This window comes from Neovison vison, chromosome 2 (assembly GCF_020171115.1).
Source record: "Neovison vison isolate M4711 chromosome 2, ASM_NN_V1, whole genome shotgun sequence".
Classification (NCBI taxonomy): domain Eukaryota; kingdom Metazoa; phylum Chordata; class Mammalia; order Carnivora; family Mustelidae; genus Neogale; species Neogale vison.
In genome coordinates, this window is record NC_058092.1 from 24226810 (window position 1) to 24252622 (window position 25813).

A 25813-nucleotide genomic window follows, 5' to 3' on the forward strand; every position below is an offset into this window, starting at 1 on the left:
TGACATTTTGGTCTTTTTCCTTTGGGGCTATGTAGTTTTGGTGTAGAGTCTTGGCTCTCCTTTCTTGTCAAAGACAGATCTGATCGTATTACTTAGTTGATAAGCACTAACCTACCTCAGGGAAGGGAAAACATAAATGTTTCATGGCCCCATAGAAGAGCAATCACAGTTTACTCTTGTCCCTCCTTCCTTCTTGCCACCATAGGCTTGGATAAAATTGAGTTTCTCCAGAGCCATGAGAACCAGGAAATCTACCAGAAGGCCTTCGACCTCATTGAGCACTACTTCGGTGTAGAAGATGATGACAGCAGTCTGGCTCCCCAGGTGGATGAGACACAGCAGCAGTTCATCTTCCAGCAGCCTGAGGCCCCTATGGAGGGCTTCCAGCTATAATGTCTGCCTCCGGGGAGGGGAGGGGATGGGAAGCACCACCAACCAGCGGAAAAGCAGCCCTCTGGTGGGCGGGAAACCAGCCCCCCCATCATCAGCCACCACACACCTCTGCTGCCCTGGAAACTGTGCTCTTGACCTGCTCCGCCCCCTTCCCTGGAGGGAGCACCCTCTGGACAGACAGAACCATCTGAGGCTCACATTTGGGTTTTGTGACAAGAAGGGGACGTGTTGGGTTTTTCTTCCTTACACTATATTTTGGCTGCACATATGTCTTTAACCCAGGAGCCCAGGGGTAGACAAAGGAGGACTGAGGTAATCAATTTTGCACCTTTTAATTTTTGGGTTTTTTTTTTGTTTTTTGTTTTTTTTTCCTTTAGTGGTGACTTCCTTCCCTTTTATCTTCCTTCATCCTTCCCAGTTCTCTGCCCTGATCTGTGTAACTCTTATCTTGGGTACTTGAGCAGATGGAATATTCCAGAGGTGGGGGGTGGGAGGGGAGGGGAGAAATTCAAAACAAAGTGTTCTTGCTCTGACAGAATATTAATCTTGTATGCTTGGATTGAGTTATTTAATTTTTTTTTTCTTTTGCACATTTTTCTTGTATTAAGATTGCTCTTTCCAAGAGCCATGAGTTCCTGGTTTTAGGAATCCCAGCTGCCAGCATGGTCTGGGACTGGAGGCTGAGGGGGAGGTCACTATGAGAAAAAGGTTCCTTCCTCCCTCTAACCCCTTCCCAGACTCTTTAGTTTGGGCGAACTCCTTCCCTCCAGGGGCACGTACACCAGTGGGAGCGGAGGGGAGGAACACAGGCCTTCAGATGGGGCTTCCTATATGTCGCTACTGATCCCATGTTTCCTATCCACCTTCCAATGGTGCGACCCAACTTCATTTGTTTACTTGAAAATTCCCCTCGGAGTTGAATGAACCTCTGAGGTAGCTGTATTTTCTCCTAAGCATGAGACGGAGGCGGCGGTCCTTCCTCTCTCCTGAGGAGAAAGTCCTTGCTCTGGTGACCCATAAGTTGCAGAGGAGGTGGAGTGAGAGTGTCATGTATTGGGATAGCCAGGGATCCCTGCCTTTGGCCTTTATTCTTCCTCCTCTTCTTCCATAGTTGGATCATGTATATTTTACTTCCAAAGGAGAGAATGTCAAAAAGTTCTGTATTTTTTTATATTCTATATATTAGGTAGGTCAGTCTTAATTGGTCTCAAGAGGAAGAACTGTCTGTAATTTCTATAAGTAGGATACTGTGAGGAAGACCAAAAAGAGAGGGGGAAGCCGCTTCGCTCAGGGAGCCTGAGCTTGGTCCTTTTCCTCTCTGTTTAGGTTCTGGGCCACCACCTGGGACCAACCCTTAGCTCTGGAACCTTTATATAGCAGGTCAGCCTGGTCTGATAGTCCCAGTACCTGAAGGGAGCAAGGATGGCCCCGGGGCCCGGAGAAGTCTACCACTCTAGTCCTAATTGCTAAGCATTCTGCTTGTATCAGGAAACCCAGAAAGCAGTCTGCCTTCTCAGATTCAGTCTTAAAGGCCCTGGCCATGTAAGGTATCACACACGGCTGCCTCTCCGGTGGTCACAGAAACTTAGCAGCCTTGGGACTTTTGTGAGAGTTATTGCTATCTTTCCTGTTTGGGATCCTTGGACCTGGTTTGGGTTTTTCCCATCCTTGTGACAGTTATAATCCTAATGCCTTTTCTCTTTGAGTAAAGCTAGTACGATGCCTCAGTGGCTTGCCTACGCTTCGGTGGATTACATGAGAGTAAAGTCCAGTTGTTGGGGAGAGGAGTGGAGAAAGTTGCTGCCTAAGTGTAGACCAACTGTGGAGCTGTGGGCACAGTCTGCCCTGCCCCTGCTTCCCCACCGTGGTCAGTCCCGTGCCTGCGCTGAGCTGTAGTTGCCCTTCCCCAGAGACAGTGCCATTCTTACTCCCATTCCTGCACATCCCTTCTGGCTCAGGTTAAATCCCTACCCCTCTGCTTACAGATCTAAAGTTCAGGTGCTCACTATCGGCCATTGGTCTTGAATTTGCCCTCTCCTAGTGTTGAGATCCAACTCCAGAACCATTTGCTGAGGAAGGTGGTGTGGGGCTTGCGGTTATCCCTGAAAAGTCACATCAGTGCTGTGCCACCTTAGTACATCAGACCTTAGTACCCTGACCTTAGTACATCAGATGCTGTTGTTCAGCTTAGGAATGACAAATACTGGCTCATAAGGAGGCAAGGGGCAGGACCTCTGTCACTTGGCCCACTGACTCCATTAAAAAAATTTCCCCTACAGTTCAAAGAAAAGCCACCTGCCCCTACCCCCTTGTCCTTATCCCAAGGGCAAAGCACTTTCGTAGGACCTATTTTGTACATCTCAAGCAATAGTTGAGTCCCTGTCGTTGGGGCCAGATTTTTATTGTGAGACATACACACCCTGCTTTTCACAGCTACTTCTCTAAAATCTTGCACTTCAGATCTGGGGCCTATACCAGATGGAAGACTCTTTTTTGATCGTCTGGCTGCTGCTTAGAGCCAGTTTTCTCCAAGGACCTGAAAGGCTGAAGTCTCCCAGGGTGCAGCATGAGGATAGATATCTCATAAAGTGGCTTCTAGGAGCATTCCTTCGTTGACGTCTTCCTCAGACTATATTTTCCCACTATTTCCTTCGACCCCTCTTTCAGTCCACAGGTGAGGTTCTTCCAGCCCCCAGGGGCAATAACATTACCTTCAGTGTCTCCTCCTCCTCTCCTTTGGTTCTTTTGGAAACCAAAACATTATTTCTGTAGCCCAACCTTGACAGCCACTCTTCATGGGCAGCCCCCATCTGGGTATCAGACCCTGGCCTCAGTGAGGTCAAAATCTGCTTTCCAGTGGATTTCTGAATGGATATTGTAGGAATGAAGGGGCTCCGCAGCCTCTTTTAGGGCATAGCTTGAAAAGACATGTTTTTGGAATCTTCACATGCTGGCACATGGCTGCTATATCAATTTTAAGATCTCTGTTGGAGCTGGAGGTATCTAGGTGTGGATTTGAGGATAAGGAGCCTCTTTCTTAACTGAAGTGTTCAAGGACTGTTGGAACAGTACCAGCCATTCTTTATTGCCAGCCCCTCTGGTTATCCCACCCCCAACATCTACTCTAGTACTAATAGAGTCTCTGGTGTTACAAGTCTGCCTTCAATTCTGAGCTGTTCCCAGGTAACTATGTGGCCTTGGCGTTGGCTGCCACCTTCCAGTGAGACCTCACAGGTTCCACTTTGAGCTGGCCAGTCTGGTTACGTGGGGCAGTGCGGACAAATGACCTTTCTGAGGAGCAGGCACTGATGACCTCAGCTTTCGGGGACCCCTGCTCTTACCCACCCTCTTACCTAGAACCCTTAGATCTCTTTCTACTCTTTTCCCTGGAAGCCACTTTCCAAGAGCCCTATTTTTTAGAGCTAAACTGCACAGATCATAGCTGCTACTGTACTTGGTCAAGGACAAGTGAAAGAAAGCTCTCAGGCACACTTTTCTAATTCTCTCAAGTCACACTAGTTTAAAATGAAAACCTTCTGGCAGAAAGAACTAGATTTCCATGTTCTCACATCTACATGTTTCCCTCTATGCCCTAGAGCTACTTGCTTTTAACAAACTAAAAGGGAAGGAGATGAATGCCTAACAGTGCTTCCCTCTTCTCCCTGAGACTTACTCAGCTTGGTTTCCTCATCTGGGATTCTTCAGTAGATTCGTCTGTGAGCTCAGATTCTGGATTTTCAGTTGAAGGCGGGGAGCCATAGGGAGGACGGGCAGGCTGGAGGCCTCCCTGGCAGGCTGGGGAAAGGTGTAAGGCTTTGCACTGAACCATAGGAAGTACTCATTACCAGTAGCAACATCTTCTAGGTAGGACTTTCCTAGAAATTGCTAGAAGTCCTAGAAACTGTCCTAGAAGTGAGTGAGTGTGAGACTGCAAAATTGCTCATAGTAGGTTTCTTCCACAGCTGTTTAGGATTGCACATTCTAGACCAATCTTGTCCAGTATTTTTTCTGTGTCTTAACTTTCGAAGACTTTTGTTAAGCCAACCAGCTGAGAATTTGGCCCTGAGGGGATCCATGTAGTAGGCACTAGCTGCTCTTTGGCCAAGGCCTTTGTAAATGATTCAGTCATCCCACTGTCTACCCCCCAGCCCCATCCCCACTTTAAGACCATGACAAGGGAAGAATTTGAAGTCAATACCAATCAAGTCTGTGAATTAAAGCTGTTGTTTTCCTCTGAGAGAGCATTTTGCATCAGACCTGGGGTATGTGCAGAACCAAAACTGGGTGTGGGAGGCAACATTAAATTTTGGGCCCAGAACACCCAGGAAAAAGGTTTCTATAGTGTGTCCTAAAGGTCTCTCCAGTGGGTTTGGGCCTACCTCGCTATTTCTTGGCCAGCCTGACTGCTGATGTCCTTGTTGGCACATACCTAAACCCCTTTCCTAACACTAGCCCTGCTCCCCTGTGTAAGTTAGATTTTCAGCTCCTGGTTTGGGGAGAGAAAACTCTGCCATGCCCTGGGGCTGGTGAAGGAAGTCAAAGCTCAGATCCTGAAACTGGCTGGGAACCTCTTGACTCAGGATGTCATTCAAGAGTTCCACCTCTACCAGAACCCTCAGACCCTAGAGTCAGGTATTGTCTCCTATAGCCAGCTTCCATGGGATCTGCCTTTGAGTGATGACTGAAGGAGCTAAGGAGGGGTAAAGGGTGGGTATGAGGTCCCAGCCACCGAGGTCAGACTGGATGTCCTTCAAAAACAGCTTGGGTTCCCAGCTAAAGACCCTAGGAAGGTGAATCAAAACTTTTTCCTCATTGGTTTATTCTTTCCAAGTCCATTTGCTTTTAGTTTTCTAAGAACTATATACTCTGGCTATTTTCCATGTTCTCAGGGCCCCTGGGTAGACAGAAAAGCTTGATGATTTCAGAGCAGACATAGGCCAAGAAACCGTGGCATTGAGTGTGCTGAGTCCAGACAAATGATATTTATATACACATCCAAATTTGAAGAGAAAATGTATTTCTTTAGGTTTCAAACACTGTACTAGATATAAAGCAAAAATAAAAAACCTGTTGCAAAGTTCTAAATTGTCTCTTTTCAAATCATCCTAACTTGATTTTTTTGGAAGCGAATGAGGTAAGAGTGTTTAAACGTGTGGCCTAACAGTGGAATTAGGATTGCAGCAGCCTGCTCCTGCTTATATTTTTTAACATTTTATTTACTCACTTAAGAGACAGAGTGTACAAATGAGCTGGGGGGAGGAACAGAAGCAGATTCCCCTGTGAGCAGGGAGCTCAACACCTGGCCGCTCCCAAGACCTTGAGATCGTGACCTGAGTCAAACACAGATGCTTAACCAACTGACCCATCCAGGCAGCCCAAGAATTTCTTTTAAGTAGGCTCCACCACAACACAGGGCTCAAATTCACAATCCTAAAATCAAGACCTGAGCTGAGCTCAGGATTTGGACGCTTAGCTAACAGCCTCTCAGGCACCCCAAGAATTTCTTTTACCCCGCTTTATTGAAATATAATCGAGATACAGTAAATGGCACATATTTAAAACGTACAGTTTCGTAAGTTTCGACATATCCACCCATGAAACCATCATGACAGTCAAGATCGTGAACATACCCATCACTTCCAGAAGTTTTTACGTGCCCCTGTGGAGTCCCTCCTTCCCTCCAAACCCCCAGCATCCACTGATACATGTTCTGTCACATTGTTTAGTTTGCATTTTCTAGAGTATCTCTGCAGGATTTTGACATCATTTTATCAGTTTCAGTTACAGCCCTTTCAGCCACTGGGGTCATAACAAAACTACTCTGTTTAGGTCAATTCCTAAATCAAGAGATTACAAACAACCAGCCAAAAGGTGGTTCAACCTAAAAGGAAGGTTTGGGCTGGCTGATAGAGTATTCATTGCCAACATTTTTTTAAAAATCTAACTTGAAAAATCTCTGGCACTATTGGACCTAAGTTTCTGCTTGAAAACAACCTGCAAAGGAGCTCTATTTTATCACAATCCCCACCCTTCCCAGTGATCTCCCCAACTGACTAGAAAATGTTAATATTGTTGCAATTTTCTTTTACAGTAGAGGAGAAAATAACCTTTAACCCATGTTTCTCAAATTTTCTCTGCCATGCCCCTGTAGGCCACTGTTGATCCTTCTAGCTATACCATTCCACCCCTTACCCCACACAGGCCTTGTTCTTACTATCTTCTTTATCTCTGCCTAGAACACCCTTAAAATGGGAAGCCACTAAGGCCTGATTTATATGTTACCTCAAGAGATTTCCAACATGTTTTTCTGGAAATAATCAGGGCCTTAGTCCAGAGACACCTGGATTCCAAACATTTCCGGCTTGAGTCCCATCTTTGTACTCTTCTACCAGATTTTCAAGGTTACCTGGTAAACAGATTAAGGGTTGGGGAAGAGCACTATCCTTAAGTCTAACTGGGGAAGATACTGATCATCCTTAGGAGCCCCGAAAAAGTGCTCGATTTACACAATTTCATTCACTGCCCCGGACTGATGCTAGGCTTTAGAACTACAGTTTAGCCAATAGTTTTTGTAATGTTCATTGACTTGTAAGCAAATTATTTCAACATCTCATTACTAATGCTGTTGCAGAGCTCTATCTAGACCTAGGGAGCTGGGACAGACTGCTGAGCACTAGGAAGGCTCTGAAGTGACCTTTGTGCTGGACCTCAAAATACTGTTTTTGTTACGGCATTTTGGAAGCTGGAATAGCACCTCTAAAAAACTGGGAAATCCTGAAAATAACTAAAGTATAGTGGGAACAAAAAAGAGGGCATGGGCAGGATTGGCTGGAAATAAGCCAGACCATTTACACATTAAATTTCAGGCACATGATTATTCCATTATCCGTAGGCAGCTGAATAAAGAACTGTGATACCACATTTGGAGAGAGTTTGGGTTTTCCTTCCCCCTTTAGCCCCAGTACAACTTGGAATTTGACTGTAGAGGGTGGGTCAGTCAGAGAAAAAGCTCAGGAATCTGCTGAGGCCAAACTTCTTGCAGAGCCCCTTCAGCCCCTTCCAAAGAGGGACTGAGGGTGGTAATATGGAGGGGGGTGTGTATAAATAATTTAGCCAAATTACCATTCCTTCTGGGTACGAGGCACAGTAGTCCAGGAGTTAAAATGGGTACTGTGCCAGACTTCCTGGTTTTGAATCCCTGCTCATACCACTCAATAGTGATGGGACAAGTAACTTTTGACTTAAGTGTCCTCAGATGCAAACGGGAATGACAAATAGTACTAATCTTTTTTTTTTTTTTAAGATTTTATTTATTTATTTGACAGAGAGAGATCACAAGTAGGCAGAGAGGCAGGCAGAGAGAGAGAGGAGGAAGCAGGATCCCTGCCGAGCAGAGAGCCCGATGCGGGACTCGATCCCAGCACCCTGAGATCATGACCTGAGCCGAAGGCAGCGGCTCAACCCACTGAGCCACCCAGGCGCCCCCAATAGTACTAATCTTCATAAGCAGTTACGAGGGTTAAGCTAGTAGATGAGAAAGCCCACTGTTGGCGCTCAAAGAACTACTACTGATATGAAGTTTTCATTTGAATACGGAAAATGAGGCCCGGGGAGAGAAAAGAATGCCCGGTCACACAGCAAATGAGCAATGAGGCTAGGACTGGAATTCATCCCCACCCCCAATATTCTATCCCTTGTCCTCAAGAGTTCCTAGTCAAAGACGTAGGGGCGTGCAGGAGAGAAGATCCAGTCGCAGGGCTTTGGACCCGAATCATAAGTTACGCACGATAGGAACGAGATGGACTCGAGCATTTGTGCAGAATGACTAGCTCCTTTCAGACGTCCAGTGGGTATCCGGCTCTCAAAACTAAATTCCTTTCCATTGCATCTTGGGAGTTGGGGGCGGAGTGTCAGCCCCGATGCATGCCGGGAATTGTAGTCCTTTCCCTCCCCCCCTCCCCCCCTCCCCCGCTTTCCCAACTCACCCGCCTGAGAGGCCGCCTTCGCTTCATCTTTCCCAGCAAGCCCCGCGAGAGCGCCGGCTATTGATTGGCTGCAGCAGGAGCAGGCGGCTCGGCCGGCAGCGGTTACCCAGGGTTTCCGGTGAGAGGCCAGAGCGGGCGAAGCTGTAGGGAGGTCGGCGGTGAGGTGCGTGTCCTAAAGGGTGGGCGGACGAGGTGACCAGAAAGTCTGTGGGCCTGAACGCTCTCGGCCAGTGGGGAGAATCACGGCGATTCCGCGCAAGGGCGCGGGTCGGGGTGGAGGGAGCGGGGGAGGGGGGCAGAGCTGGGGCCTGTGCGCATGCGCGGGCGGGCAGTGCGCGCTGCTGGAGGGCGCGCGGGGCGTGGGTGGCAGGGCGGGTGGGTGGGCCCACGTGGGGCCGGGGGGCCGGGGGAGGGATGAGAATCCAGCGTCTCGCCACGTCAGTCTCGGTCCCTGAGCCTATCCCGCGCTCTGCCTGTGGTGAGGGGGCCTTGTAGTGCCGGGAAGCGGCTTGGAGAAAAGGGAGGCCTTGCCTGCCCCGCTTCTGGAGCGGCGCCCGAAAACCTGCCTGGGCGCGCCGTTCTTCCCTGACCGGCCAGAGACAGAACCGTTGTTGGCTCCCTCCGGTGAAGGCCGGCCGGTGTGTTCTGAGAAGCTCTATGCACCCGGTATTGGGATTTCGGCTCCAAGCTATGAAGAATTTCGAAGTCCGGAAAATAGCAAGTGTGCTTGTGTCTCTGTAGGACCTGCTCCCAGCCTAGCGTTGCGGACCACAATGAAGAACCAAGACAAAAAGAATGGGACTGCCAAGCAGTCGGGCAACTCTTCCAACCCAAAAAACAACCCGGGGCAAGCGGAAGCAGGACCAGAGGGAACCCAGGGGCGGCCCAGCCAGCTGGCTCCTGCGACAGAAGCCGAAGGTTCCTCCAGCCAGGCTCCGGGGAAGACTGAGGGTGTGTGCCCGCTCTGCTTTCCAGCGGGCAGGGGGAGGAGTTTGCGGTGCGCCTGGGTGGCTTCTGGAGTTAGAGGTTTCTGCCGCTGTTTACCAAGGAAGGAGGAACCGTAGGATGAGAGGAGGACCGCGCTGAGTCTGTGCCATCCCTTGATCCCCGTTTCCCGGGGTGGGGGTTGTTGATAGGGCCGCCCATTCTAAGCACAGGAAGGAAGTTTTGAGGGAAAGCTCTTACAGCGTTAAATGAGGTGGTAGTCAAATGAGACACTCAACCTGCCAGCCCAGGTTAGAAAGCCTCATTCACCAGTGGGTAATTGCTCTTCACATCAGAGGCTTTCCTGGAACTTTTTTAATAGCCAGAAATGATTTTTGCGGGGAGGAGGAGGGGATGGACTAGATGTTGAACTCCAGGTACAAGCCATCCCTATGTGCTGGATGCTTTTTTTCCTTGATATCTTTCACATACCCGGCAGAAGTGGTGGGCAGTCGTGGGAGATAATTCTATCATTTTTATAGGTGAATAAATTGAGGCTTAAAGAAGGTAGGCAGCATTTAACCCAAACGAGTAAGTTCAGGCCTGGAAAATCCCAGCCAGTGGAATAACCATCTTGTTTCTCCTGCCCATCATCCTGCCCTGCTGTAGGAGCACAGGCCAAAACTGCTCAGTCTGGGGCTCTCCGTGATGTCTCTGAGGAGCTGAGTCGCCAGTTGGAAGACATTCTGAGCACATACTGTGTGGACAACAATCAGGGGGGCCCAGGTGAGGATGGGGCACAGGGTGAGCCTGCTGAGCCCGAAGATACAGACAAGTCCCGGACCTATGCTTCGCGAAATGGGGAGCCTGAGCCAGAGACCCCAGTAGTCAATGGTGAGAAGGAGACCTCCAAAGGGGAGCCGGGCACAGATGAGATCCGGGCAAGTGACGAGGTTGGAGACCGAGATCACCGAAGGCCGCAGGAGAAGAAGAAAGCCAAGGGTCTGGGTGAGCAGAGGGCAGCTACTGGCGAGGCTGGTGAGGCGGGGGAGTTTGGACCTGACATTCCTTGGGCTAACCTGCTCTGCTAGGATTCAGAGGAAACTACTCTTCAGAGCAGCAAGTCACATTAGTTTGGTCCATGCCAGGGTTGTGGGCTCGGGAGAATGTAGGTTTTTCACTGCATAGTGGCTTCTGGCCTTGGGAGTAGATGGGAACCGGAATCTAGCCTGATCCATCTTTGAAAAAATGGAGAGCAGGGGGCCTAAGTGGGCTCCTGTGTCAGCCAGCACTTTTTTTAACCTGCCCTGTGAACTTGGGCAAGACTTTTCTCCTTTCTGGTCCCTAGTTTTCACTTCTCTACAGTTAAATTTGGACTAGACCAGGGTTGAAGACTCAAGCCAAATTAGACAGGGGACTCTATATGGACAAGACGTGGCCTTCTTCATCTAAAGGGGTGATTGTCATCTGGTCCCAGCATGCTGATAGCATGTAACACTACAGGCTAGGTGTAGCCAGCCTTCCCCCACCCCTTTCTTTCTTTCATGCAGAGTTACATGAAATCTCTCTGGATTTTTAACAGTTGGCAACTAAACTAACAAGCCAGGAGCCAAACAAACCTACCTGTGGGGTTGGATTTGGCCTGTGTGCTCGTGCTTGCAGTCTCCACACTGATTTTTCGAGCCTCTTGGGGTTGACACTTCAGGAGCTTGGTGCTGTACTATGTACAGGAGACAGAAGGAAGAGCCCTTGACTAAGGCACAGACAAAGAAAGTTATTGGGGGTGGGGGAGAGCCGTGGTGTGAGTGTTAAAGAATCAAAGTTAAGTGATACTATACCCATGTCTTAGTCGTTACTTCCACACCCTCTGCTGGTCATTCTAATTGGAAGAGGGTTTTATGTTTGTTTGTTTTTTGTTTCTTAATCTTGGGATCAAATATTGGAAGGTTTAGTCATTTTAAAGTTCAGTGTTTGGGAGGGAACAAATAAATAAAGTTCCGTTTGGCTGCCTCTCTTGATAAGAGTTTAGTTGTTCCCAGCGAGACCTGTTCCTTTTTTGCATCTGTCCTCTTTCAGAAGGGCCTTCCTTGCATCGACACAGTAGCACTTAATTGGCCAATGGGATGTCTTTTTTTCTTCAGCTGGTAGAGCAGGCAGTTTTTTTCACCTACCCCCAGTGTTCACCATGGAGTGTCCACATAGCCTGAGTCATTTGTCTGTCAAGGATTTGTTGAGCATGTCCTCTGCAGTGGGCACTAGGGACAGTACTGGGCGGCACTGGGACCACAGCAGTAGGCAGAAGTGAGTTGGCGGCCACTCTCATGAAGCACATGGTTTGACAGGATGACAGCCAGTTCAACAGACAAGATCAAGTATAGTGGTGGAGGGCTGCCTCAGGGCCCAAGAGTGTGGGCCGAGGCCTGGGGAGACTCCCCAGAGAAGGGGGTATATGCTTTTGCTCTCTGTGCTTTGCAGGGAAGGAGATCACCTTGCTGATGCAGACATTGAACACGCTGAGCACCCCAGAGGAGAAGCTGGCAGCTCTGTGCAAGAAGTATGCTGAACTGGTCAGTTCTCCCCCTTCTCCTTGCACCCGCCCTGCCTCGGAAAGTCAGCAGGCCACCTGGCATGGGGTTGAGGGTGCAGGGGCAGGTGGGTGGCTTACTTACTGTTCAGCCTTTTCCCGGTCTGTCACTTGGGGAGTTGGGTCCCAGCTGGCTTACTTACTGTTCAGCCTTTTCCCCGTCTGTCACTTGGGGAGTTGGGTCCCAGCTGGCCTCTTGCAGGCCGACTATAAAAAGAGACCCTTCACATTCCAGTGGTAGAACCCTGCTCCTGGCCCCAGTCCCAAATGTGTGCTTCAGCGTGCGTCTCCCCAAAACGTGGAAATGCATAGCGCTGTCCTCATACTTATGATTGGTGCTGATCACGTGATACTCTCTAATACACACCTCTCCCTGGTTGTTTAAAGTGTCAGTTTGGTCAAATCAGGGTCTAGAGGAAGTCCTTTTAATGCATTGGGTCCTCACAGCATTTTTTCCTTTTACTCCAAAACAGTCTTTATCTTACTGCTAACTTTTTTCTCATGACATTGACTTACTCCAGATGAGTTATCCTGTAGGATGCCTCACTTTCTCGCTTGTGGTATTGAACTTATTCTTTTACCTCCTTGATTCCTGTGGATAAAGTGGAAATTAGTTCTAGAAACTTGATCCAATCCAAGTTCATCTCTTTTGATAATAACTTCTCGGAAGTGGTACTCTGTAGAGAAACACAGTGTGCTCCTCCTGCTTTTAGTTATGGAAGATTGTCCACTGGGTTCGGTGGGACCAGCCAGGTTCCTCCCTTGTCAGGTTGCCATCAGAATTTGAATGAATGTGTTTCTCCACTGAGGGTCATTTCCTGACTACTAATTTTTAACTTCTTTCACTCCATTCACATGTGTTAGCTGGAGTTCTCCTATAGGGATTTTTTCTCATTTGTAAAATTGGGGAAATCATAACTGCCTGATGGGGTTATTATAATGATTAAATAAAGGACAGGATGTAAAAAAGATACCACCCCTTCAGAATGAGCCAGCCAGGGAAAGACTGACGATGAGAGGAGGAGCTGAGTCGCCAGAGTGATACTCTCAAGTAGACGATGAGGTAGGGGCCAGAGCGGGAGGGTGGGCTGTGGTAGGAAGCACGGCTGGGTCCTGGTGACGCAGGAGAGGGTGGGTGGAGGTGGTTGTGCAGAGGCTGAGCTTGTGCCCCTGTGCCTCTGGTTGCTTCCATTCTCGGGGAAATGAGAAAGACAGTTGTTGCTGGGAGAGAGGAGAGCTGAAGTGGAGGAGGACAAGGACGAAATAGTTCTCTGGAAGAGGAGTGTGAATAACATAAGGAATATAGTTGGGTCACGTGGCAGACGAGGGTCTGCCCCAGAGGGGTGGTCATGAACTTAAAGTGAGATGCTTCAGGCAAGTCTGCTTCAGTGCTGGCGCAGAGGAATCATAAGGCTGGTATATCAGGGTTGGAGTTTTGTTGGTAGAAAGGGGCAAGAGAGCTAAGGGGGTAAGAAATCTAAGACAGGTAAGAAGATCAGTGATTATTTAAAAGAGAGTTTAAGGAAAGCAAAAAGATGGTTGGTCATTGGGCTGGAGGTCCAAAATGGTAGACTTTGTGGGACCACAGATACTGGAGGGAAGGAGCTAGAATGACAGTTGATAGTGGTCCTGCCCTGGGATGAGATACTGGAGGTGTGTGTCCTTCTGGGTAATGACAAAATCTGGGTCTGACTGTCCAGGATAGTAACCACTTATCAGCTGAAATGTATGTGGGTAGCCTGGATTTGGATGTGCTCTGAGCCTAAGGTGCACATTGGATTACAGATATCTAAGGAAAGGGAAAGAATAAAATACTCAAAAGTTTTTACGTTGATTTCAGATGGAATATTATAATATTCAGATATTAGATTAAGTAAATATTTTACTAGTGTTAATTTCATCTACTTTCTACCTTTTTAATGTAGCCTCTGGAAGAGTTGTCATTACATCATTGAGTAGCACTGTATCCGTGTTGAATGGGCTTGCGGGAGGGTAGCTGATCTGGAGGAGAGGGCAGGGTCTGGGGAGAAGTTTAAGAACTATCCGAAATGAAAAGGCCAAAATGTTAACAGCAATCACTTTGAGGAGAGAAATGATGCTGAGTCTCGGAGCAGCAAGTGGGAGTGATGGGTGTCTGTTGAGTACAAGGGGTGGTAGGGGGTCTCCTCGTAGGGCATGAGTGTCCCAAGAGTTGAGAGCCTTGCAAACTTTGTCTCTGGAGTCAGAGCACAGAGAAGTTGGGGTCTGCAGCCTCTGCACCCCTGCTTGTCCCGAGTGCCCATTTCTGTATCCTTGCCCTTGGAGTTATCAGAGAAGTGTGTAAAGTACCCGCACGGTGTCCATTGGGCTGTTGAGAGTGGAGTTGGGAGAGGGCAGGGGTCCCTGAGGAAGAGCGCCACGGGGCACTTACTCAAGTTCCCCATCCTCAGCTGGAGGAGCATCGGAACTCGCAGAAGCAGATGAAGCTGCTGCAGAAGAAGCAGAGCCAGCTGGTGCAGGAGAAGGACCACCTGCGCGGGGAGCACAGCAAGGCTGTGCTGGCCCGCAGCAAGTTGGAGAGCCTGTGTCGTGAGCTGCAGCGCCACAACCGCTCCCTCAAGGTGGGCTGGCTCCTGCCACGTGGCTTCCCTTGACTTCCACTTTTCTTTGGTGGGCTTTTGGCAGAGATAGAGATGTCCCCAGGATCACCCTACCTTGGAGGCAGCTGCTTGTTACCACTTGCCCCATACTTGTTTCAGGTAAGGTGAGGACTGAGGTGCAAAGGGAGCCCCGGAGGCAGGGCTTCCATGTTGTTCAGAAAGCTGGTGGGTGGCTCCTCTCCTGGCCGCGGTCTGGAGTGCTGGGTCTTTTCTCTTCTCCTGGGTGGGGGTCAGTTTGGTTAATGCCCAGTCACTGCTATGACCTCTGGATCCTTTATTTTCTACATACTTGGGTCAACAAATAGTATTTTGCCACACATTTTGCTCATTTTTATTTGATCTTTGACAAATTTCAACTTCACTGTAAACAAGGTATGAGGGATTCAAAGGTGACGAAAGTATAGCAAATCAAAAGTGACAGTTGCCCACCCTCCTCAGCCCCAGTGTCCAGCAGAAACCACTGGAAGTACACCTTACACGTGAGTTTAAGTGCAGCCTACAGACTACTTGTGTCTGTCCGTGATTCTCCACAGGGTCCTCTAAACGGAACCGCCGTCTGTGTATTGTTTCACATCCTGTCCCGGCTTTTCACTCCCAGAATGCCTAGCTGTCTTTCCCCTCAGTTTAGTTAAGACTGTCTCATTCTGTTTGACAGCATCGTTGATTTCACTTACCTTATTTTATCAGTGTCCTAGTGAAGGAATTGCTGGGTGGTTTCTAATTTACACTCCTGCATCCATAGAGCTACAGTGGAAGTTCTCGTATATATCCCCAGCTCAGTGTATGCAGTGTACCCTTAGGATAAACCTCAGAAGTGAAATTTACGTTGTAAATTTTCATAGCTTGTGCCACATTGCTTTCCCACCAGTAGTGTCTGCTTGCCTAATTCTGCATAGTCTTACCGACCTGGCCACTACTGAATTTTAACTAGTTGGGAGTGGAGGGGGAGAGATGAGAAATGAAAGCACAGAAACAAGACTGCTTAACCTAAAGTGTGAACGAATGGGCTTGGGGAGATCCAGGTTCCTCTAGAATGGCACTTAAGTGTACGTCTGCATCTTTCTAGAGGAAGAGAATCTCTCCCTGATAGACACGGGGTCCGTTGGGGGCCCATATTGCGTGACATCTTGGAACCTGGCTGCTCCTCACTCAGAGCAGGGAGGGTTGTCGGTACAGACCCTGGCTGACTGGGGGGCTGCAGGTGACGAAGCCAGGGCTGACTTCTCTGCCCAGGAAGAAGGCGTGCAGCGGGCCCGGGAGGAAGAGGAGAAGCGCAAGGAGGTGACCTCACACTTCCAGGTGACGCTGAATGACATTCAGCTGCAGATGGAACAGCACAATGAACGCAACTCCAAGCTGCGCCAGGAGAACATGGAGCTGGCAGAGAGGCTCAAGAAGCTGATCGAGCAGTACGAGCTCCGGGAGGAGGTGAGGAGCCCCGTCTGGCCAACACTCCGGCCACCTTTCCTTTGCTATCCAGAATGTAGGTGAAGTCTCCATGTGCCTTTTCTCAGCTGCTTTGACCTTTGAAGCCACCCTGAGTCCACCGCCTCCTCCCCATTCCTTCTGTCTTCCCCTCTCCTGGCTCCCAGGGCCCCTCCAGCAGTTAGGACTGCCTTGAAATTCGCACATCTAGTCTTGGTCTCTAGATGGGGCAGATCTTTGCCGATGGCGCTAAGTTGTTGTGTTGGTGCAGGTGTCGTTTTTGTCCTTTCTTCCCATTTACAAGGGAGCCGGGCTCCAAAAGTGAGGGTTGTTAGTCCCGCAGAGAGATCTACTGGGGTCAGAAGTTTGAGTGTATTTATTACTTGGCTTTCTGGGAGCCGATTTCATCCCTTTGCACACCCAGGACTGACTGGAGAGAAACAAGGTGAGGTTGGGAAGTAGACCTTCCAGAAATGTGAGGCCCACATGCTGTGGAACACGCGGAGTCCAGCATGTCAGAATGAGATGGGAGGCTGGGTAGGGGACCAGGGTCTCTGCAGGTGGGTCGTCCCTGCAGCCCCCAGACCTCCCTGCAAAAGGGAGCTGCTGACAGGTGGCCCTCCCACCACGCTTTGCTGCAGCATATCGACAAAGTCTTCAAACACAAGGACCTGCAGCAGCAGCTTGTGGACGCCAAGCTCCAGCAGGCCCAGGAGATGCTGAAGGAGGCAGAGGAGAGGCACCAGCGGGAGAAGGATTTTGTGAGGCTCGGGCCCTGAGGGTGGGGCGTCTGGGAAGAGGTGGGTTGGGTTCTGGCACAGCTCATAGTCAAGTTTGTCAGGGAGGGGTTGGTTCCTGGCCAGAGGACCAGGGCACTGCTTCAGTCAGAGAGCAGGACGCTTCAGTGGGTCCTGGGGCATACGGCTAAAAAAGGCCAAACAGCCCCTCAGGGGCTTCTGACAGGATCTGGGGTCCTGTCTTGGAAATAGCTCCTCAAAGAGGCAGTGGAGTCCCAGAGGATGTGCGAGCTGATGAAGCAGCAGGAGACCCACCTGAAGCAGCAGGTGAGACAGAGTGGGTCCTGACCCTGTGCCTCTGAGGTCCGCTTGCTGGGCCCCATCCTGGGGGAGGGAAATGGGGACCCTCGTTCTAGGACCACCTTGACTGCTGTGTGACCTTGCTGAGCCTTTGTTCTCTCTGGACCCGCCCAGCTGCTGTGGTGGTGACCAGGTGGCTAGGTGAGCTTGAAGGACTTTGTTCCTAGTTGCAAGTGTCGTGCAGCTTTTGAGGAGGCAGGGAAGGAACGGCTGTTTTTAATTACATTAATTGTACTTAATTTTAGAAGAAAAGTTTGAAAACACATGCAGAGGCAAAATATAAGTCATCCCAAATCCTGCTTTCCAAGCTTAACATTTTGGATTCTGCCCTTCCAAATACGTAGTTACTGTTTTGTTTTAAAGAAAAATGGTATCTCAGGCGCCTGGGTGGCTCAGTCAGTTAAGCATCTGCCTTTGGCTCAGGTCATGATCCCAGGGTCCTGGGATCGAGCCCCAAGTCAGGCTCCCTGCTGAACAGGGAGCCTGCTTCTCCCTCTCCCTCTGCCTCCTACTCCCCTGCTTGTGCTCTCTCACTCTCTTTGTGAAATAAATATAATTGTTTAAAAAAAGAAAAAGAAAAATGGCATCTCAGTAGAATTGTTGGGTCAGAGGTCCATGGATGGGTCTGACTTGCTAACCAGAAGTGCCCTCCAGAGAGGCCTAATCTTATCTCTGGGCTTCTTCCTCACCCAGCTGGCCCTATACACAGAGAAGTTTGAGGAATTCCAGAACACTCTTTCCAAAAGCAGTGAGGTGTTCACCACATTCAAACAGGAGATGGAGAAGGTAACAGTGTCCAGGCTGGGTATGGCTGCAGGGGAAGACCCCGCCCCTGGGGTGCCTCCTGGGAAGCTGTTTCCATGAACTGTGATTGATACCAAGGATGGCCTGTAAGGAGGGATCAGAGCCTCACCCCGCCTCTGAAGGAAGCATCACTGTCCTGTGCATCCTCCAGGTTATCCTAGAGAAGGGGCAGCCTTGTCATTCCCTGTTGGTGGTGGTGGCATTTACCTTGTGATGTCCTGCGGTTGCACTGGAGGCACTGTAATACCTTGCCCCCTTGGGACTTTTCCCCATCTTGGAGTCACAGATACACAGATGGTCTGGCCGCCTGACCATTTCCTTCTGTCTGTCCCATAACCCAGATGACTAAGAAGATCAAGAAGCTGGAGAAAGAAACCACCATGTACCGGTCCCGGTGGGAGAGCAGCAACAAGGCCCTGCTTGAGATGGCTGAGGAGGTGCGCTAAGTGTGCTCTGCAGCTCGGGGGAGAGGTGGCGGACGGGGTTGCAGTTTTTGAGTGTTGGGCCCTCCCCTCTACATTCTACCAGTAAGTCATGGAGCTGGGACTCGTGTGTCTATCTGTCCAGGTCCAAAGGCATCGCCAACTATTGCCCCATGGGAGATGGGGAGCCCAGTGGTAGGTCTGCAGTAGAAGCAAAGAGAACAAATGGGAAATTCAAGAACCAAAAAACCAAGGGGTGGCAGTGATGCATACAGTTCATATGCAGAGTAGCTTAGGTAATTTGATTTCATGGTCTGAGATATAGAAGAAAGGAATTAATTGCTAGAGTAGCTACTATATACTAGACCCTTCTGACTGTCTTACATAATGCCAGTTCATTGAACCTTCTCAAGATCTGTGAAGTTGATGTCAGCAGTCCCTTTTTTTTTTTTTTTTTTTTTTTAAAGATTTATTTGTCTAGGGGCACCTGGGTGGCTCAGTTGGTAAAGCATCTGACATCAGCTCGGGTTTTTGTCTCAGGGTCCTGGGATTGCCCCAAGTTGAGCTCCCCACTCAGCGGGGTGTTTGCTTTTCTCTCTGTCCCTCTCCCCCCACCCCACCTTTGTGCACACATGCATGCACTCTCAATAAAACCTTAAAAAAAGGGGGGGGATTTATTTATTTGAGAGAAAGAGACAGTGTGTGCAGGCACATGTGTGAGCAGAGGGGAGAGGAGAGAATCTCAGGCGGGCTCCTTGCTGAGCACAGAACCTGACTGGCTCCATCTTGCAACCCTGAGATCCTGACCTGAGCCCAGATCAAGAGTTGGATGCTTAACCAACTGACCCAGGTGCCCTCATAGTCCCTTTTAACAGATAAGGAAATAGGCTTCAAAAGCTAGGTCGGACTTTGTGTCATCTGGTGGATAAATGGAGAAATACGTTGTCTTCAAGCCACGCCCTTCTCTGCACTGCAGCACCCCCTGCCAGCAGCAGGTCTTGGCACACATCATGGCCGTTTCACTAGGAAAGGACCAGCTTTGGGCTCTGATATGCCCCCGGTGTCATTCAAGTGTGAATGTTTTCTACCACATGACTTTGGCTTCTGGGGTTGATGACGTGGCAGTAAGGCCCCATTTCTTTCCCTAGAAAACACTCCGGGACAAAGAGCTGGAGGGCCTACAGGTGAAAATCCAGCGGCTGGAGAAGTTGTGCCGGGCACTGCAGACAGAGCGCAACGACCTTAACAAAAGGGTACAGGACCTGAGTGCTGGTGGCCAGGGCTCCCTCCCTGACAGTGGCCCTGAGCGAAGACCAGAAGCCACAACCGCCTCCAGGGAGCAGGGTTGTGAGGGTCCGGGGGCCCAGTCACCGAGCTCCCCAAGGGTCTCAGAAGCTCCTTGCTGCCCAGGAGCAGCGAGCACAGAAACACCTGGCCAAGTGGGGCCCCAGGAGCCCACCTCCACCACCGCCTAGGGAACCTGGCACGGGGGGCGTGCTGGGAAGGGAGCGAACGGCCCAGCCAGGCCTAGCCCAGGCAGGGCTCCCATCGCTCAGCAGTCCGGTGCTGAGGCCCAGGGTGCTCCGACCTGGCTGACATCTGACACTTTGCAGTTTTGGATTCTGTGGGTCAGTTTTACATACATATGGCATATGTGCAAGGCCTCCTACATTCCTCTCTCTCTGCGGAGCATGGGCTTCCACTGGAGGTGGGGGTGTGTACGGGTCAAGTCACTGGCTCTTCTCTGAGCTGAAGAGTCTCAAAGAGGAGCTGCCGTTTGTAGCTGCTGTCCCAGTGAGCTGGCAGGACAAGTGACTTGAGCCTGCCCCTGCCTGATTGAGGCTCAGACACCCCCCCCCCTTCTGCCCTTCAGGGCTTGTGACAAGTGACACACTTGGGCCTTGACTGCGTTTCCCTCATTAGCAGGGCTTGGGCAACTCTGGCTTTCCTAGCTGCCCTGGAGCCTCCTTTACTTCTCTCAACCTGGAGAGGGGGGTCCCTGGGCAGGGCCAGCAGAGCTGAAGATCCAACTGCTGTCCTGCTCTGGACAGGGGACCTGGAGAAAGTGGCTGTGGGCTGGTACACGGTTAGGGAGCCCTCAGGTGGTGCCAGGACCAGGCCGGCAATGCTTCTCAGTAGCCTTATCATTCACAGGTGCCTCTCTAGCCTGCACAAATGATTGACGAGACCACCCAAAGGATGCTTTCTGAAAGTTTCTGTTTTTTGTGTGTTTTTTGTTTGTTTTGCACATGACAGTGTATGTATTGATCTGAGGAAGGAGGAGGGTTGCTGGCACAGTTGCCTTCCCGTGCACCCCAGCCTCGCCACCCCAGCTGGTATCTTTGTCACGTTGGTGCTGAGCTTTCCTGTTTGGTGAAATCGGATTGCAGTTAGGAGGAAGGGAAGGGCCTCTGATGGTCTTACCACAAGCTTGCCTGTGTTTCAGTCCTGGGACACCACTGCTGATTGATGCCCATCACTGCTGTTTCCATGCGGCGGTTGCTGGGCCCTGTGCCCAACTGTCGTCCCCTTGGCTTTTAGGAGTCTGTTTCTGCTTCTGACCCCACCCTTAATGTGCAATCCTTGAGATTTGCCCTGGTTCCTTTGCCTAAGGAATAAGCTGAAGTATGTCCTTGACATCTCACTTCCTGTGTGGGAGCCCCCAGCTCTTGTCTGACACCTGAGGGACAGCGTGAGACTTGAGGATTGATGAGCCTCAGAAATCCATAGAATGGCTGACATTTTGGGTCTTGTGGCCCCCTCACACCCCAGTACTTGGTACTTTGGCCTGAAGGTTCTACTGCTTGCATACTTGCCAGGGTATTCACCAGTCTATACGGAAGAATTTTCTGGAACAACAGAATGAGGCATGGGTTGGGAAACTGGGCTCAGCTGGGCTTGCGGTACTACACCCCACCTCTACCTGGGCCTTGGCTTCAGTGTAGCTGAGGGAGCCATGGACCAGGAGGCACAGCATGGCGGAGCTTTTGTTTCTTGCTGAATTTCCTTGAAGCTAGTTCAGTGTCCTGCAGGGCCCTTCATCTTCAACTCCCAGCCCGCTCTCCATGCCTTTCACTTCAGTCCCTCCCATAAACAGGTTCATGAAGAGTGCAGAGGGCTCCTGTAACATGTTACAACTTAGACCAGAGATGGCAAATGAATGGCACACCATTGTTCCGCTGCCCCCATGGCAGCTACCATCGATTGGCCTCTGAGTATTTCCCGCTAGTCCCTGGTATATCCTGTTCTCCTGTGGAGAAGTGTTTCCCTAAGATCTTGCCCTCTGGCAAGTGGTCCCTGGACCTGCCTTTTCCTTGCCCAGTAAGGCCTTCCTCGCCCCACCCTCCCAGCCCCTGTGTCAGTCTGAGACACACAAGAACTGCCAGCCACGTGCAGGGTCTGCTGGGCTCTGGGAGCACAGGGAAGAGCAAGCTTCTGCCTGTCTGGTTGAAAGAGCAGGAGGCCTGCAGAAGCCCGTGCGATTGCCTTGCTTCAGCTACCTCATAGAGCCCGTGCGGTTGAGGGGCTGGCCGTAGGAGCCCAGTGTGGCGGTGTGGGGGTTCCCAGCTGTAAGGCACAGCCACCCCCAGAGAACCGGTCTAGTTACTGTGGGGCTGCAGTGAGCAAGGTGGCCCAGCCAGGCTTCCTGGATCCTGTATCCAGGCCCTGGGTGAGTAGAACCTTTGCTTTCAGCTTCAGCCATGTCTAGGTGTCCGGGTCAGCCTACGGATGAGGATTCCATTTTCCTTCTTCCTGTCCCTCTTCTCTCCATTGACCAAATCACACTAATCACTACAGCTGCTCTGCTTGTTCTGCTTTCCAAAGTCCGCCCAGGTGCCTGGGCACTGCCCTTGCCAGCCATGAGCCTGGGCCCCATGCAGGGAAGGTGGCCTAACTGGATGAAGGCCAATGCCTTCCTCTCCAGGGCAGGTCCCAAGCACATGACCTCAGTTTTAGGACCAAGAGCTGTGTTGGATTCTTAAGATTGCTCGCGCTTCCTCCAGGAGACCATTGCTGGTGAGGCTCGCCGCCCAGAGCCCTTGGCCCTGCTGACAGTAATTTGTGTTCTGGACCTTGCCCGGCTGAGAGCCTCACGTACACCAGATTCTTGAGCGGTATTGGCAGCACTTTGTTTTAATTTTGTTTTCCATGAGGTTTTTGGACCATGGGCTGAGCTCAGGCACTTTCTTTAGGAGAATGTTCTGTCTGTGAAGATGGTTATTTCCACTCCACCGCTCCCATCACAGTGGCCCTGCTGAGGGCTGACCCAGAGGCCAGTGGAACTGCCCTAGTAGCTGGGGGGGAGGGCCAACGCCTGCTGAGCTGACTCCAGCTGCTGCCCCAGCCCTCCCACCAGAGCAGCACAGAGGTGGTCACCCCAGGGACAGCCAGGCACCTGCCTGGGGGAGGGGTGCTGCCTTCTGTCCCTGTAACTGCTTCCCATATGGCCCAACCTGGCCACCCAGGTTTGTTTTAAAGCTGTGCTGACAGCTTTTTTTTTTTTTTTTTTTTGGTCTCCTTTTGGTATTCACAACAGCCAGGGACTTGATTTTGATGTATTTTAAACCACATTAAATAAAGAGTCTGTTGCCTTACTGGTTTCTCTCCTGACCTCTGTGGTCATTTGGTGCTTCTGGATCCATCTAGCCATCACTGACTCCTCTGGATCCGCTCCGGAGCCTTTGGCTGTGCTGTATCAGGCATCTTCCAGAGTGCCCCCCTCCAACACCTGCCAGTTCACCACAAACAAATTCATTTGAACTGCCTGAGCAGAGCCTTTGGCAAAGTTGGCATGATGCTCATATACATAGAGGCATCGAATTTCTTTCATTCAATGAAAAGTTGGCCCTGCCCCATGAAGGGTCAGGCTAGTGATGAAGAAAGATACTTTTTTTCTTTTCTTTTTTTTTTTAAAGATTTTATGTATTTGACAGACATCACAAGTAGATGGAGAGGCAGGCAGAGAAAGAGAGGGAAGCAGGCTCTCCGCTGAGCAGAGAGCCCGATGCAGGACTCTATCCCAGGACCCCGAGATCATGACCTGAGCCGAAGGCAGTGGCTCAACCCACTGAGCCACCCAGGCGTCCCGATGCTTTTTATCTTTAAGTGATCTCTGTGGGGTAGCTGCATGGCTCAGTCTCTACACCCAATGTGGGGCTTGAATTTACACCTAGATCAAGCCTCACATGCTCTACTGACTGAGCCAGCAGGTGCCCTGGAGAAAGATATTTTTATTTTTTTTATCATTGTTAATATTTAAAGACATTTATTTATTTGACAGAGATCACAAGTAGGCAGAGAGAGAGGAGGAAGCAGGCTCTCCGAAGAACAGAGATCCCAATGCTGGGCTTGATCCCAGGGTCCTGGGGTCATGACCTGAGGCGAAGGCAGAGGCTTTAATCCACAGAGCCACTCAGGTGCCCCAATTTTAAGATTTTGTCAGCACAAGCAAGGGGACCTGTAGGCAGAAGGAGAAGCAAGCTTCCTGCCGAGCAAGGAGTCTGATGTAGGACTCCATCCCAGGATCCTAGGATCATGGCATGAGCTGAAGGCAGACACTTAACCATTTGAGCCCCCCAGAAGATACTTCTAGATAAAGAAACAGCAGTGGTGCTGTGGAACCATGAAGGAAGCCCTGTCTCCTTCAGCAAGGAGCTAGGGGTGGACACCTGGGAGGGCCTTATGACCCAAAGAGCAGGTAGAAGTTTGACAACTTGGTTTAGTAGCAAAGTAGTTCACCTAGAAATGCAGGTGCACAGGAGGTAGGGGGAGGATGTCACCAGGAGTCCATGTGCCAGGTTAAGGAATCTGGACTAGATCAGAGGACGGGAGGAACCACTGAAGGTGTTCAAATAGGGCATTAGGAAGATCTGTGAGGAAGTATAAGATACGGAGATGAGAAACCTAGACATAGGCTAATTGAGGCCCAAAATTAGATGCCTGGATCACTGCTGTTCAGGACTGTCTGCCATGGGCAGCACCCTTTGGCATTGGCCTACCTGTGAATTCTTTTGATTTTGTACCCTCCTTGAGAAGACCACTTTCTGCATGCAATTCTGAAGAATGGGCTGATTTTTTAGACATTCCTGCTCGCCCTGCCAAGCCTAGGTGCAAAAGTTGGGGCTCCTGCACCAGCACCCTATTCTCTCTGGAGCCTGGGTTTGGCCTGGCACAAAGGATGATACATGAGTGCCGAAAAAACAGCAGAGACAAGTAAAGGGCCCTTCCATCCAGGCGTCCACAAGCAGCTGTGTTCACACTGGCTGTGATGGTCTCCTTGGAGCCTCTGCTCCTTCTGATCAGGGTCTAAACAGGTTGATACCTTTCAGGGCTGACCCCAGTCAAAGACTCCTTTGGAAGGAGGCCAGGGAGGCCACCCCAACTCTTGAAACTCCCAAGCCATGCATCTCTGAGGATAGCTTCACCCTAGGGGGACTCCTGCACCCACCACCACTTTCCTGGAAGAGCCCTGGTGGCCCTCTAGCCGCTGGAAGAGAGCAGCCTACAGGTTGTCCTCTCTGCCTTTGCAGACCCCTCCTTCCAGCCTCTGGTTATTGAAAAAGTCCTGAATTAATGCCTTCCCTTCAGAAACAGTCTGGGTGTTGGAAGCACCTGGGAAAGATCCCTGCGTGGGTGCCTGTGGAAACAGCCCATCACTCCCTAACTTATCCGGAGGCCCAGGTACCAGGAAGCTGCTCCTGCCCATGGGAGGGAAAGGGGTCCAGGGTGCTGTGCACGTTGCCCTGGGGCAGCTATTTGAAACTGCAGGGCAGCCCAGCCAAGGATAAGCCTGTCTCCTGTTGCATCAGATGGTTCTCTGGGGACCAGAGCTAGGAGCCTCTGCCAGGTCTTTAAATAGCTGCCCCATTGATCTGGCCTCCCCGGCAGCACGGGCAGTGCTGGGTCAGTCTCCATGTGGCACTCAGGTTTCCCTCCTGGGGCCTGGGGTCAAGCACCAGGTAATCGCACTGATGTCCCTCTGACCTGATGCTCCCCACACGTGTCTCTTCGACCTGGGGATGGGGAGGGAGGAGGCTTGGTCCCATCACTTCAGTCAGGAGCTGAACATAGCCCCCACTGCTTACCAGTGTCTGGGTATCGTGGGATGAGTGGTATTACCCTCAAAATATAGTTTACTTTCAGCAAATGGGAGGGTGACAGTAAGTTCCTGCAGGATTGTTATGAGGATTAAATGTACATAAAGTGCTTAATAGGGGACCTCGACTCAATAGACGGTTGTCTTCTCTTGCAGTTTCTTTCTGCTGCTGCTGCATATATATATGCATACACATCTATATGTCTTACATGCTTATTTACATTTTCTGCCCTGCATCCCTATCTCCCCACCCTGGCTTTCTGACAAAACCACTACCATTTTGTAAGGGACTGTAGCTTCTCCCCAAACTGATGGGAAAGTGAGGTTTTTAGATTGCCATCACACAAAGAACATTAGTCACTTTAGCTCAGCTGGGAAGGTAACATCTAGTTACAGGGACAGCCTAGTAACTGTCGTAGACTCCTCCCATTTTCCGTATCCCCA

The 25813-nt window shown here is 50.4% G+C and overlaps 2 protein-coding genes across 3 annotated transcripts in view; both read left to right on the top strand.

The window, feature by feature from the left end:
- The window catches only part of KPNA6 (karyopherin subunit alpha 6), a 57389-nt gene extending 51916 nt beyond the window's left edge, over positions 1-5473 (top strand). The window contains exon 14 of the mRNA XM_044237673.1: positions 206-5473. Coding sequence (XP_044093608.1) covers positions 206-393 — 188 coding nt within the window. The 3' untranslated portion in view covers positions 394-5473. The remainder of the gene's footprint in view (positions 1-205) is intronic.
- Positions 5474-8453: 2980 nt separating this feature from the next.
- Positions 8454-22868, top strand: TXLNA (taxilin alpha). Of its 2 annotated transcripts, XM_044237674.1 has the most exons (11): positions 8454-8541; positions 9120-9329; positions 9972-10310; positions 11778-11869; positions 14316-14486; positions 15759-15953; positions 16592-16711; positions 16940-17014; positions 17741-17833; positions 18193-18288; positions 19422-22868. In XM_044237674.1, the coding sequence occupies exons 2-11, from the start codon at positions 9152-9154 to the stop codon at positions 19746-19748; spliced, it is 1686 nt and encodes a 561-aa protein (XP_044093609.1). In that variant the 5' UTR covers positions 8454-8541; positions 9120-9151; the 3' UTR covers positions 19749-22868. The 2 variants fall into 2 exon arrangements, with proteins under 2 accessions (XP_044093609.1, XP_044093610.1); XM_044237675.1 differs by lacking the exon at positions 17741-17833.
- Positions 22869-25813: the final 2945 nt, after the last annotated feature.